This window comes from Mustela putorius, unplaced genomic scaffold, assembly GCF_011764305.1.
Source record: "Mustela putorius furo isolate JIRA1106 unplaced genomic scaffold, ASM1176430v1.1 tig00000193_pilon_pilon_pilon, whole genome shotgun sequence".
Classification (NCBI taxonomy): Eukaryota; Metazoa; Chordata; class Mammalia; order Carnivora; family Mustelidae; genus Mustela; species Mustela putorius.
In genome coordinates, this window is record NW_025421309.1 from 1492605 (window position 1) to 1507024 (window position 14420).

Sequence of the window (14420 nt, forward strand, 5' to 3'; positions counted from 1 at the left end):
GGCTACCTCGATCTGCAAACCTCGGGGAAGTCTGTGTCCCATGGCTTCTCCCACCCGGATTCCCTTCCCGCCTTAGACAAGAATCTAGAACCATCCTCATTTGCATCCGGTCACTCCCTTCTGTCCAGGGTGGGGCCCTCCTCACCCCTCTTCCCATCACAGTGGGGTTGTGCCTCTCAAGCAGCCCTTCCCAGGAAAGCTTCCGTGTGGTTTTCAGCATGTGCGCGGTCACCGGAACCCGAGAGGGCTCTGCAGGTCCCGCTCTCCTACTACCCACCCGGTCTCAATCCATACCGCCACCAAAGCTGTCACAAACAAGGGGGTGTGGGCCGTCACGTGGCCCTGTCTGAGTAACCACATTCTCGCTTCCTTCTTTCACACAGACCGTTGAGGGTTGGCGGGGTCCAGGACCACAGCCGGGGTGCCACAGCAGTACTCTGGCTGTGTGGGCTCCGTCCCGGGTTGCTACGGCAGAGAAGCCGCTTCTCCTGGGCCCTCGAGGCAGCCGTCCCATGCTCTGCTGAGCAAGGTAAGTGCCTGCTCACCCACCCGCGGGGAGCAGTCGGGGAGGGCGGTGGCCTGGGACCAGCCTGGGGCAGGGCCTGAGCTCTGAACCTGAGCCCAGGGGCTCAGGATCAAGGTCATGGCCTTATTCCACTCAGTCTTCTGGATCCCGCTCCCTCCCTCCACTTCCGTCCTACCCTCCCAGCAGACTTGCCAGCACCAGCCGGCTTGAGGGAGGGGGAGGGGTTCTAAATTTGAAAAAAATCGCAGAAATCAGGAAGATGTCCCTAAAAATCATACGAGCCCTGCTTTCATGGGAGGCACAGGGAGGTGAGGGGATTGGCTCAGAGCAGAGGTAGGTGTAGATCTGGGTGATTCCCGAAAGGGAGAGGGCAGGTGCAGGCTGTATCCTGAGGCCTCTTAGGCTATGGGTCCATAACAATATTATCTCCAAAGTCATGTTTTTCATGTTTTTTATAAAGTTGAGAAGATGACACTGGTCTGTAGCAAATCATGAAAATACTAGAATTAGGATACTAACTAATACTGCTAGCGAAAGAGAAAATAATCATAATTAGAATACATAAACAATGATCAGGGCTCCGGTTGCTGTACTTCTCTTCCTCTTCTTGACCCTCTTGTTTTCTTCTTTTCCCATCTCGGACTTCCAGCCTCCTGAGACCTGGTCTCTGGGTGGGCAGGGAGCTCAAGAGGTGACCCTCCTGGCCCCAGGCCCCTCAGCCGCTTCCTCTGGGGCTGCCGGGCCACACCCGAAATGGTAGATGCTTCCCTCACCAGGCTTGGCCAGCGGCCAGCAGAGATTGAAGCCCGGATGGCGGAAGGGACTGGGCTGCCAGGCTGAGCATCTCCCGGGAAGCTCGGACAGGCAGGTGCAGGGTCTTCTGAGGGGCCGGGCAGTCATCCAGGAATGCTGTGCCTCCCTTTTGTCAATGAGAAAATTGAGGCTCAAAGGGGAGAAGCAGCCCCATCGTGGCCTGGATGGGAGGTGGCTGGCCTTGGACTCACTGCCCGCCCCCATCTAGCCGCAGAACCCTCGTGGAGCCCAGGGTGACCCCAGCCGTGGTCTCTTGGTCTCCTTTGCTGAGCTTGAACAAAAGGATGGCAGTGGAACCTGGGGCTCAGGCTAGAAGGAGATAGGATGGCTGGAGTGTGTCGGTGCGTCTGTGTGCTGGTCCATCTGCCTGTCCATACACAGTTCTCCAGACAATTCTCAGTTGGTAAACTAAAACCAAGTGTGGGTCTCTTTGAATTCATTTGTGCAAAATACCTTGCCTCCTCTATGCTAGGCTGCCGAATTCAGGGTCCGGATGGTAAAAGTTGGTTTTGTTTTGTTTTGTTTTGCTTTGGTGGATGAAGGAGAACAAATCTTAGCCATCACTGTGCCCCGTGTTCCTGCACAGGGCTACGGAACCGTAAACAGGCGTATCTGCGGTATCAGTTTAGGGGGATGGGTGGTAATTAGGTAAAAAAGCAGCCAGAAAGGGCTCCCTGATGGGGTCAGTGGCGATGATGAGAAAAGTCAGGAAGGGCAGGACAGCAAGCCCAGTGCAAGAACACACATGTCGGTTGCCTCTACCCCATTCCTGAGTCCCCTCCTGCAATGGGCCTTTGGTGAGCCCCCAGGAGGCCAGGCCTGCCAGTGCTGGGGACCCGGTGGACACCCTGTCCTCTGAAAGCTTGCAGTCTGGTGGGGGTGGGGGTGGGGCAGCACTGTGCCTGTGCCCCACTGGGCAAATGTCACAATACCATCTAAGTACCTGCCTGTCTGCTAAGCCCTGAGCATGGGGCGTGAGCAGCAGGACATCTGTGGTTCCCATTCTCTTGAAGTTTATGGGTCAATGGGAATGGAGTGTTAGATAGTAAACAACATTTTAAAGATATAAACAATTGTGCCTGAGGCAATCCAGGTTGGCTTCTTGGAGGAGGCATCATTTGCTCAGCTCTAGAGAACAGATGATAGGAGGTGACTGTGAGTTGGATCTGGAATGAGAACAGCCAGGGGCAAGTTGCTGAGCCCTCTCCTACTGGGTTCCTGACGCTAGGTGCCAAGTGGGTCTCGGTTTCTCTCTCGCATCTTTCACGTGCAGTTAGTAGAGGAGGTGCTAGGGCCTGGGTGAGCCAGTGATTCATGCATAGCTCTTAGATCAGTCCCTGGAGCATGGTTTACACTTGATTCCTGTGATTTGCAAGCTGGGGTTGGCCCGGGGTTTGGTGTAGAGACAGTTTTCTAGGGCTCCCTAGGCCGCCCTCGCTGTCAGACAAGATCAGAGGTATGCTATTCCAGGGTGGGGTTCTGCAGGAACACGGGGCACAGTGTCTCTGCAGAATGACAGAGACAACAGCTTGCCATTATGGAGCACTTCCTGTGTGCTAAACACTCAACCTGAACCAGCTCTCTTCGACCCACAGCCACCCCACAAAGTGTATGTGCTATCATTGTCCTTGAGTTCCAGATGTGGGCCCTGGGGCTCAGAGAGGTGAGTTCAGTTGCTCAAGGTCACACAGCTTGTGCATGCCAGAGCTGAGCCTTGATCCGGTTTGACGCTGGACCTGATGCCGAGTTGGGCCAGGGCCTGTCCTGGCTGCCAGGACTGAGAACTGCCCTGGGGTCAGCGTGGGGTGGAAGGAGTGGGGGACACCTGGGGCTCGGTTTGACCTAATTGCTGATCTGGAGCCTCCCCTTCTCTCGGCCTGCTGTTCAATCCGCACCCTGAGATGCTTTGTCTTTCCAGTCCCAAGCTTACAAACTCTTGAGTGCAGGGATTCCCAGGATCCAAGATTCTGACTGTGAAGTCCCAAGCTTCTTGGAACTGCCATGGTGTCCTTCCCGAGCAGCGCTGGGGTTGCCGCCTGCAGCTGTGTCTGGAGCAGGGCAGGGCCCCCCAACCCCTCCGCTGCCCCTGCCAGCAGCCTGCCCCTCCGCAGCCTGGGTGGGGCCCCAGCAAAGCAACCTGGTTTTAGGGTAAAAGACAGGAAATGGGGCATATCTGACCTACTCCGCTAGACAAGCAGGAAGACAGGACGTAGCAGCTCTTTCCCTCTCTCAGAGCCCCTCTCCTGTGGTGAGTGACCGCCTTCCTGCCTCTGGGAAGAGAAAGGTGTAAGGGGAGGGCTTCACCACTCTGAGGAATTGCCTTCAGTCTTTTGAGCCTTGCTGTCCTCATCTGTGTAATGGGAATCGTAGCACCCAGTGCAGGTGTGGAATGGTCCAGCCTTCTGATACGCCGTTCTCATTGTATAACAATACATTGATCTTAGCAAATATTAAAGTCAGGATCTTACTTGCCAGACACAGTGCTCACACTCCGCCCCTCTCCTTGCCACCTGCACAGCCCCCTCAGAGCCCCAGAAACCCTGGGAGCTGGATTTTCTTCCTGTAGAATGAGCGGATGCCTGCCCAGCTGCAGCCTGGCTCATGGCTGTGGTGTTCATGGTCCCTGTCATCCCTCTCCCTTGAAGCCCGTGGAGTGGCAGGCACCAGGCTGAGGTGACCAGCCTGAGGCTGAGGGACTGAGGCCAGGGGTAAGGGGATGAGAGGTTTTGAGCGCTAACAGTGGGAACACCCTGGACGAGGTTGTCGCCCCCAAATAGACCTGGGCTGGGAGATGGGGCTTTCCTGGTGTGCCCTGTCTTATCTCCACACACACGGCGCTCTCTGCTCTCCTGCAGGACCCCATGGCATCTCTCACTGCCCCTGGGGGAGGTAGAGAGGCCACCGCGGCCACACCTTCCCTGACCCTGAGCTTTCTCTTTCCTCTGCATCTCTGTCCGCAGCCCCGAAGAGGGTTCCCCAGTAAAACACCCCTACTGGATGCCAGATATCAGAGACCTTCCCTGCAGCATGCTATCTGATTCTCAGATTCTTTCTTTCTTTCTTTCTTTCTTTCTTTCTTTCTTTGTCAGAGAGAGAGAGAGTGAGTGTGCTCATAAGCAGGCAGAGTGGCAGGCAGAGGCAGAGAGAGAAGCAGGCTCCCTGCCGAGCAAGTAGCCTGATGCAGGACTCGATCCCAGGACCCTGGGATCATGACCTGAGCCAAAGGCAGAGGCTTAACCGACTGAGCCATCCAGACGTATTCTTTCAAGCCAGATTGCTTATTTTACAGTTAGGGAAACTGAGGCAACCTGCTAGGGTTACCCTGCTGCTGAGTGGTCTCCCCTCCAAGCTGCCTGTACATGCTGGGCACAGTGGGGATGGGCACAGGGAGAGGGCAGCCGCCCCTTCCACGCCTTCCTCCCCGTCTCTAGACTACAGAAAGTTGGGTCCTGACTCATCAAGGTGCATCCTCCACCCAGGAACCGGGGGTGGGGCCTTTTGTTTTTGTCCCCACCCTCTCTGCTTCCAGGAAGTGGCTGAGGGCTCTGCCTTCCAGGAACCAAGAACTGCCAAGTGGGGGTGGTGGGTACAAGTCTTGGTAATTTTGAAATACAGATCCTAAAGTTCACCCTGCCTCCCCCAAAAGCAAAGTAAGGCAGAGATTACCCCCAAGCAGGAACTCCACCCCTGTGCAAAGACACTCTGCCTCCTAAAGGCGGGTTGGGAGGCAAAAAAATGCACATGCGCATGTGTGGGGGGGAGGGATACATTTATTAAGCCCCTACTGCAAGCCTGGAGCTTTGGAGTCCATCATCTGAGTCCATCATTCCTTTAATAGCTCAATGAGATAGATGCAGATCGGTATCCCCATTTTACAGATGAGAAAACCGAGGCTCAGAAATTCAAGATCATACAGCTTAGAAGGAACAGTGCTGGGATATGAACATGTTTTTGTCTGACCACAAGGTCTGTGTCTCAGTCCTGTGCCCTGCATAGCACCTAGTTCATATGGGACAGAACTTTCTGGATGAGATGGCCCTCAAGGTCCTTCTTCTTCCTCTTTTCCTTCTTCTTCTTCTTCAAGATTTATTTATTTATTGAGGTGGGAGGGGCAGGGAGAGAAGGGGAGAGAGAATCTCAAGTAGACTCTGTGTGGAGTGCTAAGCTGACCGGGAGCTTGATCCCACGACCCTGAGATCATGACCTGAGCCAAAATCAAGAGTCAGATGCCCAACCGACCGAGCCACCCAGCTTCCCCAAGGTCCTTCTTATTCTTACCCTGCCTTCCTTCTCTCAACTGGGAAACCAAAACCAGCCAGCTAAGATCCCCAATCCCAGCCACAGAAACCAAAACCAGCCAGCTAAGGTCTCTTCCAAGCCATTCAGCTAGGTCAGGTTTCTCCACAGAGCTTCCTTAATCTTCCCTGGGCTCCAGTCAGATCTCTGCCACTTGCCAGCTGTGTGCCTTTGGGCAAGCTGCTTTACCTGTCTGAGCCTTATCCCTCCTCAATAAAATGAAAACAGTTGTGAAGGCCTGATGTGTCTGGTGCCGGTATCCTGAAGTTTCGTTTAAGGAATTATTTTAAGACATGATCAGAGTGACATTTTATTTTTATTATTTTTTAAAGATTTTATTTATTTATTTACAGACAGAGATCACAAGTAGGCAGAGAGGCAGGCGGGGGTGGGAGAGCAGGCTCCCCGCCGAGCAGAGAGCCCAATATGGGGCTCGATCCCAGGACCCTGAGATCATAACCTGAGCTGAAGGCAGAGGCTTTAACCCACTGAACCACCCAGATGCCCCCAGAGTGACATTTTAGAAACTAACGTCAACTAACAGGTGAAGGAGATCAAGTTGAGCCTGGAAGCCCCTACTGCTTGAGTACTAGCTACAGTCACTCAAAGGAGGAAGAACAACTGGTTTGCTCTAAATTATGTGAGGTACAAGGGAAATATTGGAAATGACCCAGGCTCTGCTCCAGACACAGTGCTTGGGATTGTGCCCTGCTGAGGGTATAAGGTCCAAGAAAACCAGGAATACCTCAATCCTGGCCCAGAGCACAGCTGTCACTCCCCACAGGTTCTTCAAGTGCACGATTCTGAATCCCGCAAACAACCCGCTAGTGCAGGGGGACCATGAGGAGAGCACGGGTGTTCACAATGCCAGGAAGAAAGACCAAGGGGAGGGTTGAAAGGAGAGGCACTCTTCTTTCTGGGCTGGTCAGGGGGCAGAAGCGTTCCAGGAGAATGGGCCCCCAGGCAAGTGAGGGGACTGTCAGCTCCTGGAGGGCAGGACCGTTCTGAAGAGATGGGAGTTTTCTCCTGGCCCCAAATGGTTCAGTTGAAGGCTCTGGGCCCTTACAGACTTACAGGAGAGGCTTACTGATGGAGCCCAAGTAGCTGCCCTTTGCTGGAGCTTGCAATGGGAACGAAGGACTAAGGGCTTCGTTCGTAGGCACTGCCTGTTTTGACCTCACAATAAACTATGAGGTAGGTACCGTCATCCCAGTTGTGGAAATGAGGACAAAACCAAGCAGAGACACTGAGAGAGGATGGGAAAAAACGAGAATCTGAGGGACAGGCCAGCCCTGTGCAGGGCGGGAGACAATTCGAAGGAAAGTAGGAGAGAGGGATGTGGAGACACGGGTCAGGAGCAGACTCCAAAAGGCCCCAAAGGCCCGAACAAGCAGCTTGATCCTGTTGACCCATGGTCTCCAGACTCGCTGGCTTGTGGACCCCATCCGTGGACAATATATGTACATGGCTCTATCCATGAATTGTAAGCAGGCACTACTGGGCTCGTGATAGATGATGAATGTGTGCAAGACTAGAAATCACAAGGGGTGACATAACTGTTTAATGAGAAGCTCTGAGAGTTGTTTTCTATAGCTCAGTGGAGTCTTGCCTACAGTTTTGCAGTTTGAATCACCAAGGGTAGGGAGGTAAAATTTCTAGGCACCATAGAGGAGAGTGGCGGGGCCCTCCGGAGGGGCCTATGGATGTTGCTAAACAATGATAGTTGCTCTTTGTGGGGGAGGCCCTGTGTACCAGGCATGCGCTGGGTCCTGTAGATGCTTGACGCTAGGTGCCTGCCCCATCAGACATATTCCTGGCTCTGGCTGTCCACCAATGCAGTAGAGGGGGCTTGGCAAGCCCAGGGGTGAGGCTGTCCTGATGTCCCTCTGTCCATGTCTCCCCCCAGGTGCCATGTCTCTGCAAGTCCTCCTTCTTCTGATTTTGCTGGGCCCTGACAGCAGCCTCCAGCTGTGGGGGATAGGGAAGAATGGAACTGAGGAGGCCCCAGATGCCCTGCTTGCCCGGGGCCGGAGACAGGTGGATGAGGACCAGGAAGAGGACTCGTATGACTATGTTACAGAAGGCACAGGCCCTCCAGAAATGCTTACAGATAACCCTGCGTCTTTGGCCCTGACCCCAAAACTTCTGGCGGAGTTGGCAACATTGGGGCATGGAAATCCTGAGCCAGACACTCTGGAGGTGGCCACAGGGAAGTCGGCTAGCCTGGATGCAGGAGGGGTGACCCTGGGGAATATGAGCATGGAACTGACCACACAAGGCATTCCTGTCACACTGAACCCACTGACCAAAGAACCGGCCACTACATTACCTCTCATCACAGAGGCTCCATCCACAGAGGGGGCTCTGTCTACAGAGTGGGCCACTACTGAGGCCCTGTCCACAGAGCCAGCAGCCACAGAGGCACTGACCACGCAACCTGCGGACACAGAGGCCCCGTCCATGAAGTCTACTGTCATGGAGATGCTGTCCACAGGGCCAGAAGCCACAGATGCCCTGTCCACGGATCCTACTGCCACAGAGGCCCCGTCCATGAAGTCTACTGTCATGGAGATGCTGTCCACAGGGCCAGAAGCCACAGACGCCCTGTCCACGGAGCCAACTGCCACAGAGCCCCGGTCCACAGATCCAGCCACCACCATAGGGCACCTAACCACCGTCCCTCTTGTGACCTCTGATCCTCAAAACAGCACCACTGTGGCAGCGGGCAATTTGTCCGCTGTTCTCACTGAACAATGGAAAAACAGGCAGCGTCTCTCCCCACAGAGCTCCGTGGCCCCCATCCCCACGGGGGCCCCAGACCGCATCCCTGTGAAACAGTGCCTACTGGCCATCCTCATCTTGGCCCTGGTAGCCACAACCTTTCTCGTGTGCACCGTAGTGCTGGCCGTCCGCCTCTCCCGCAAGAATCACACGTACCCCGTGCGCAATTATTCCCCCACCGAGATGGTCTGCATTTCATCCCTGCTGCCTGAGGGGGGCGAGCTGCCCCCTGCCACGGCCAATGGGGGCCTGCCCCATGCCAAGAGCCAGGGCCTAAAGGCGGAGCCTGGGGAGGGCCGAGATGGGGACGACCTCACCTTGCAGAGCTTCCTCCCTTAACTCCTCCGCTCGTCCACCTGAGCAGGACCCTGGCCTCATCACTCCCTCCAGGGCCCACCGGGCCACCACCAAGCACCCAGGCTCTGTTCCATGGTCTTGGTTTCCTTGGGGGCCCCAGGGATGGGGATCTTTAGGACAGGGTTGCCCCACAGGCCCCAAAGGGGCTGAACTCCTGTAGCCAAAGCAGGACTGGTGAGCGAGCTGCCTTGGTCTCCCTCCTGCCTCCAGTGGAGGCTGGGGAGGTCCCCCCACCGCCCTACCTCCCACCTGTCTGGGCTCCCTCTAATGCCTCCAGCCACTGAGGTCTCCTTCCCTAGCACCCAGGGAAGACCCAGAGTCTTCTGGCTGCGCTGGTCACTGTACGGGAATGGGCATTTGGGAGAGGGGTGCCAGGTTCCGCAGGCCTTTCGCAATCACCCCTGCACTTGAGGGCAGCTTGGCTTTTCTTGGGCGTCTCCCCAGGGAGCCCAGGGTGAGATCCTGGCCCGAGGTCTGGGGTGTACTTGGAGAGGCTTCTTTGAGGCTGTGTGGACCAATGAGCTTCCTTCTGGGGACAGAATAACCCCTTTCCTGCCCTCTCTCGTCTGCCCCTGTGCCCACGTTTTAGGGAGGGCTCTGTCTTACTCACTGACGTGGCCTACTTCCCAGCCCAGAGCCTGGTACAGCGCAGGCCTTTAATAAATATTTGATGAACAAATGATGCCTGAATGTCTCAGGGTGTCAGGGTGCCTCCTTCTGGTGGGGATTGTTCCTTTGCTGTTCAACCCAGCCCCTCCAGGAAGCCCCCTGTCCAGGCCTAAAGTTGCCTTCAGCATTGTCTCTTAGACACTGGGACATATTGGTACATCCTAGGGCAGCTGGGGAAGGTTTTAGGCTGTCATGGGGACACGGAGGCTGTTCCCTGAATCTATTTTATTCAACTCACCCCGTGACCTAGTTCTGGCCTACAGAATTTGTCCCCCACCCCCTCAAATCTCAGACAAACGTCAAGGCCATCCTCCCTGGAAACCCACCATGACCTCTGGCTTCTATAGGGGGCCTGTCTCCCATTGAACACTCACCCCTCACAGGGCTGAGCACAGCTGCAGCCTATAAGGTTTCTGTACAAAGTCTGGGGCCAGCAAACCTTTTCTTAAACGGCCAGACCAAAAAAATTTTACATTTTGGAGACCACGTGGTCTCAGCTGCAACTTCTCAACCCCATCCTCCGTCCTCGTAGATCGAATGTGGTGCTGGACGGCGTGTCACCAATGAATGGGGTGGGCTGGGTTCTAAATCAAACTCTATTTACAAGCAGGCGGCAGGCTCTGTGTTTGCTGACCCCCAATTTAAGCATTTAAGCGAGCACCCCGGTAGTGTGCGACATTGTGATTTTAGCCCTAGGGGTCCCATATTGGGGAAACTCTGCAGCCCCAGCAAATCAGGACCACTGGCTGCCCTACTCAAGCTAGGCTTGCCGGTGCCTGCGCCACCGCCTTTGGATCCACGCTGACCCCGAGGGTCGGACCAGTGTGCCAAAGCTTCCAGAGTGGCGGGAGCCCAGATTCAGACCTGGGATCTTCCGCCTCCTGATGCTTTTCCATCACTCTGGGATCAAAAAAAGGAGCTGCTGTGACAAGCACTCTGTTCTACCTTCTGGGAGGGGAATACAGCTCATCTTGGTGGACTGTTTCTCTTCTAGAAAAATACCTCCAGCAGCCTCCTTGGGAGCCACAGATCCCTTTGCTTCAGGGTGTGGCCTGCAGAGAGAGTTCAAAGACAGGCTTGAGTCCCGGTAGGTATCGGCTGCAGCTGGAGATGGGATGGGAGACTGGCCCGGCAGGAGGGAACGTGGCAGGCCCTGGGGGCCGAGTCAGAAGTGGAGGGATGTCGGCTCCTGCCCCCAACTCTCCAGTGTGACACGCAAGGAAGGCGTTCAGGGCACTTTGGTGGGAGAGGGGTGTCTACCCTGGGCCGGGGCAGCTGACCCTGGAAAAGGCAGGATTATGCATCAGGAGAAACATGGGTTTACTTGCCCTTTGGAAGTGATGAGAAAGTGATGGGGGACTCGACATCATGGAGCGGGGGACCAAGGCCGAAGGACTAGGGGGACATCTGAGCAGTGTCACCCCGTACTTCTGGGCAGGGAGCAGGTCCCCACGTTTCCCGCTCCACTGGAGGACATTGCTGCCCCAGAGCCCCTTGGTGGCTTTCCCTAAGGCCATCGGACTGAAGTGGGCGTTGGGGATGACAGGTGCTCGAAGAAGCCACCAGGAGGCGCCCGCCACCAGCTTTTGGAGCTGTTGAGAGCCCAGAGCTTCCCGGTTTGGGAGTAGCAGGGGTTGCAGAAATAGAGACCGGCTGCAGACCCAGAACGAGGGCTCCTGGGGTGGATTTGTACCCAAGCGGTGATCTGTGGTGCACACCAACATCGTTGGTGGAAATACTCCCGTGGCTGATTTTGAGACATCAACTATGCATAAAACAAATGATACAACAAAGGTAAATCCTCTGAAGAACATAGATAAAAGCAGAATGTTGTAAAATAATTAGGAAGTGATGAGTGTTGAGTATTGAGGGTTTTTTTTTTTTTATATATAATTTAACTTATGAAACAACTGGCTCACAAAATTCTGAAAAATCCAACAGTTGGCCCTTGGAGATGGCTATAGGCTGTCTCCCTCGTACCATTGTGCCCTCCTCCTGCCCGACCTCCCCTTGACCTTGGACTTCACTGCCTGAGTCACCCATCTTCCATTGGGCACATATATTCTGAGCATGAACATCAACAACATGCCCACGAGTCCCCTCAGACAGCTTGGGAAGGAGGACTTGTATTCTTCTTATTTTACAGAAGAAGAAACTGAGGCAGTCACCTATCTCAGGTCACACACAGGATCTGGGACTGGAACCCAGACCTGAATCAGAAAACCCTGTTCCTACCACAATGTCATGCTGTCCTGAAGGTCACAGCAGGCTTCTGGGGGAATGCCGTGCCTGAAGCTCTCCCCACTGCTGACCTGTCCTGACTTCTGGAAGTCCCCATTAATCACCCTTGCATCTCCTGGTGGCTGAGGGAAGGCACTGGTACTTGCGAAGGTGACAGGGACGAGAGCAGGTTGCAGTAATGCTGGGAGTCCAGGACCCAAAGGGAGATGGCAGTGGGAGAGGGCTGCGGAGTGGAGGCGGCATGTCCTGGGCATTTAGTGCATGTCCAGGCCCACACTGAACACTTCAGCTGCATGATCTATTCAGGCCTCCCGGGACGTGGCTGTAATTATTATCCCATTTTTCTGCTGGGGAAACTGAGGTTCAGGAGGCTGGATCACTTGCGCCAGCAGGTTGCATTGCTAAGAAAGCAGACTCTGCTGACTTCAGCTCTGGCGGCAAGGAAGGAAGGAGGGTAGACAGGAAATCAGGAGACGGGGGCGGGAGAGGGGGATGCATACTAAGTTTACTGTAGGTCTCTTGGGTCTCCCGGGCTGGGTTGCCAGCCCTGCGGTGGTTTATCCGGCAGCTGATCTGGGCAGAGTTGCCTCAGACTTGCCCTCTCTTTCCTGCCCCATCTGCCACGCAGCCAGGCCACATAACTCAGATATCATGGTGTGTCCCTCCTGTGCCGGGCACCATGCTAGCTCTCGGGGATGCCATGTGGGCTCCTGGCCTGGAGGGAGAACTAGAGATCATCAAAGATCACCTAGAAAAATAGAAGATCGTGGTGGGGCCCAGAGCCCGAAAGAAGGGGTGCTGGGGGCTGTGAGCATGTGCAATGTGGCCAGACCTTGGGTGTGGGCTGGGGAGGGGTCAGGACAATGTTCGAGGCTGGACAGGTGCAAAATTGTTGAGGGTGGTTGTAGAGAGGAGAATGTCCCAGGGACTGAGGACAGTGTAGAGAGCAGGGTGGGGGCTTTGGGAGAATGGTCGAGCCTCGGGCGGCAGGAAGGAGCCAGAGTGGCGGCAGGGGAGGGGGAGGGTAGACAAGGCTGCGTGAGGATAAGAGGGCCTGAGTCAGCGTGGGGGGCACAAGAGGTGGGGGATCGAGAGATGACTGTGAAGCAGGAAGGGTAGGAGTTGGTGATGCACCGGCAGGTGAGGAGGAGGGAAGAGAATGGAAATCTCGAGTGTCCTACGTGAGCATCATCAGTGGAAGGAGCAGGCTGGCTGGTGGGATGGGCTTCGGCCCTGAAGAGTCTCCAGGCTCCGGTCTGGTCCATCTCCAGGCAGAAGGGTCAAGAAGGCTGGTGGAAAAGGTGTTCGACATGATTAGCCCATGACAGCCTCACAGGGTGAGATGTCACCCCGTGGCTCCGGAAGGGACTACCATTTAAGGCCCAAGGTACCATGTGCTGACAAGGCCGGGGAGAAGCCAGAACACTCCCCACGTGGCTGGCGGGAGTGCAGCAGGGCGCAGCCACGCCAGAATCAGTGTGGCGGGTTCCTTTTAAGTTAGATGTGGATTCCCCATGTTGTGTATCGGCCCCAAGGTGCATATCCGGGAGACTTCGAAATCCTTTTCCTAGGCATTTCTGCAAAAGAATGAAGACGTGTGTCCCTACAGGGACCTGCATGCAATGGGTATGGCAGCTTTACTCATAGTAGCCAAAAAGCAGGAAACAATCCAAAGATCCATCATCTGGTGAATGGACGCGTGACCAGTGGGACGCTACTCGGGATACAAAGGGGCGAGCGGTTGATCCATGAGCCAATGGGGACAAATCTCAAACACACGGTGAGTTAAAGAGTCTGGACACAAAGAGCTATTTGAATGTTATGTGGCTTCCATGATAAAAAGTCCAAGCAAAGCCGATCTGGAGTGGTAGAAATCAGCTCAGTGGTCACCCTTTTGGGCGATGATCTAGGAGGCCTGGAAGGAGGCTTGTGAGGTGATGGGGACGTGCTCGATCTTGGTCTGGGTGCTGGTCGCACGGGATCCTCCTCAACTCTTCTCGTCTGACTGATGGGTTTCACTGTGTGGGAAGCTCACTCCGGTGCAAGCAAACGAACAAGCAGGCAGGCAGCGGGTTCCTGAGCCTGGGCATGCCTGCGGGTCGGCTCGGATGAAGGAGCACACGTGTTGGGGGAGGGCTTGGACATCTGCCCCAGGGAGGCCGGAAGATACCACGGTTTCTGGGGTCACCCCACTGGTGTCCTGCCTAGATGCAACCCTCCTTCCCTTCAGTGGCTTCTCCTGTGCGCAGACACCGTCCCCGACTCCCTGGTGCCCGACGACAGAAGATGTTTCCAGTCTTGTCATTTGCTGGCCTAAATGTTTCATGATCTGGACAGACTGACCTCGTCACTCCTCATTCCTCCTCACACATGCTTCCTGCTTCTGATCCATCACCACCTTACTACCCCTCTCTGGGGCTCAGCTCCCCAGGCCCCCCCAGGCATTTTCTGAGCTCACGGTTGATCTAGCCTCGCCTCTGGGCTCCCTGTTTGTTTGTCCCTCCTCTTCCTGGTTCTTTGCCCTGAGCCCCGGGACAGAGACTAGATTGCCTGGCCAAAAGGTAACTCTAGTTTGTTCTCCTTTCTTCTGGGCCTCCATCTCTCCATCTGTAAAATGGGTGTCTGCGTGGCCGCTCATACCACTGAGTGGCCACTGTTCCCTTGCCTGTTCCTCCCGCTCAGGTGGGAGTCTCACGAGGCCAGGTCCTGTGGGTCTTTCATGCCCTAGAAGGCTCAG

The 14420-nt window shown here is 55.2% G+C and overlaps 1 protein-coding gene across 1 annotated transcript; it reads left to right on the plus strand.

The window, feature by feature from the left end:
• The first annotated feature begins 383 nt into the window (after positions 1 to 383).
• SELPLG (selectin P ligand) lies at positions 384 to 9452 on the plus strand. The gene is made up of 2 exons (XM_004779085.3): positions 384 to 529; positions 7542 to 9452. The coding sequence occupies exon 2, from the start codon at positions 7547 to 7549 to the stop codon at positions 8753 to 8755; it is 1209 nt and encodes a 402-aa protein (XP_004779142.1). The 5' UTR covers positions 384 to 529; positions 7542 to 7546; the 3' UTR covers positions 8756 to 9452.
• Positions 9453 to 14420: the final 4968 nt, after the last annotated feature.

What these genes read in the sequence shown, in the direction of transcription:
- SELPLG (XM_004779085.3), top strand. Translation starts at nt 7,547, where the DNA reads ATGTCTCTGCAAGTCCTCCTTCTTCTGATTTTGCTGGGCCCTGACAGC.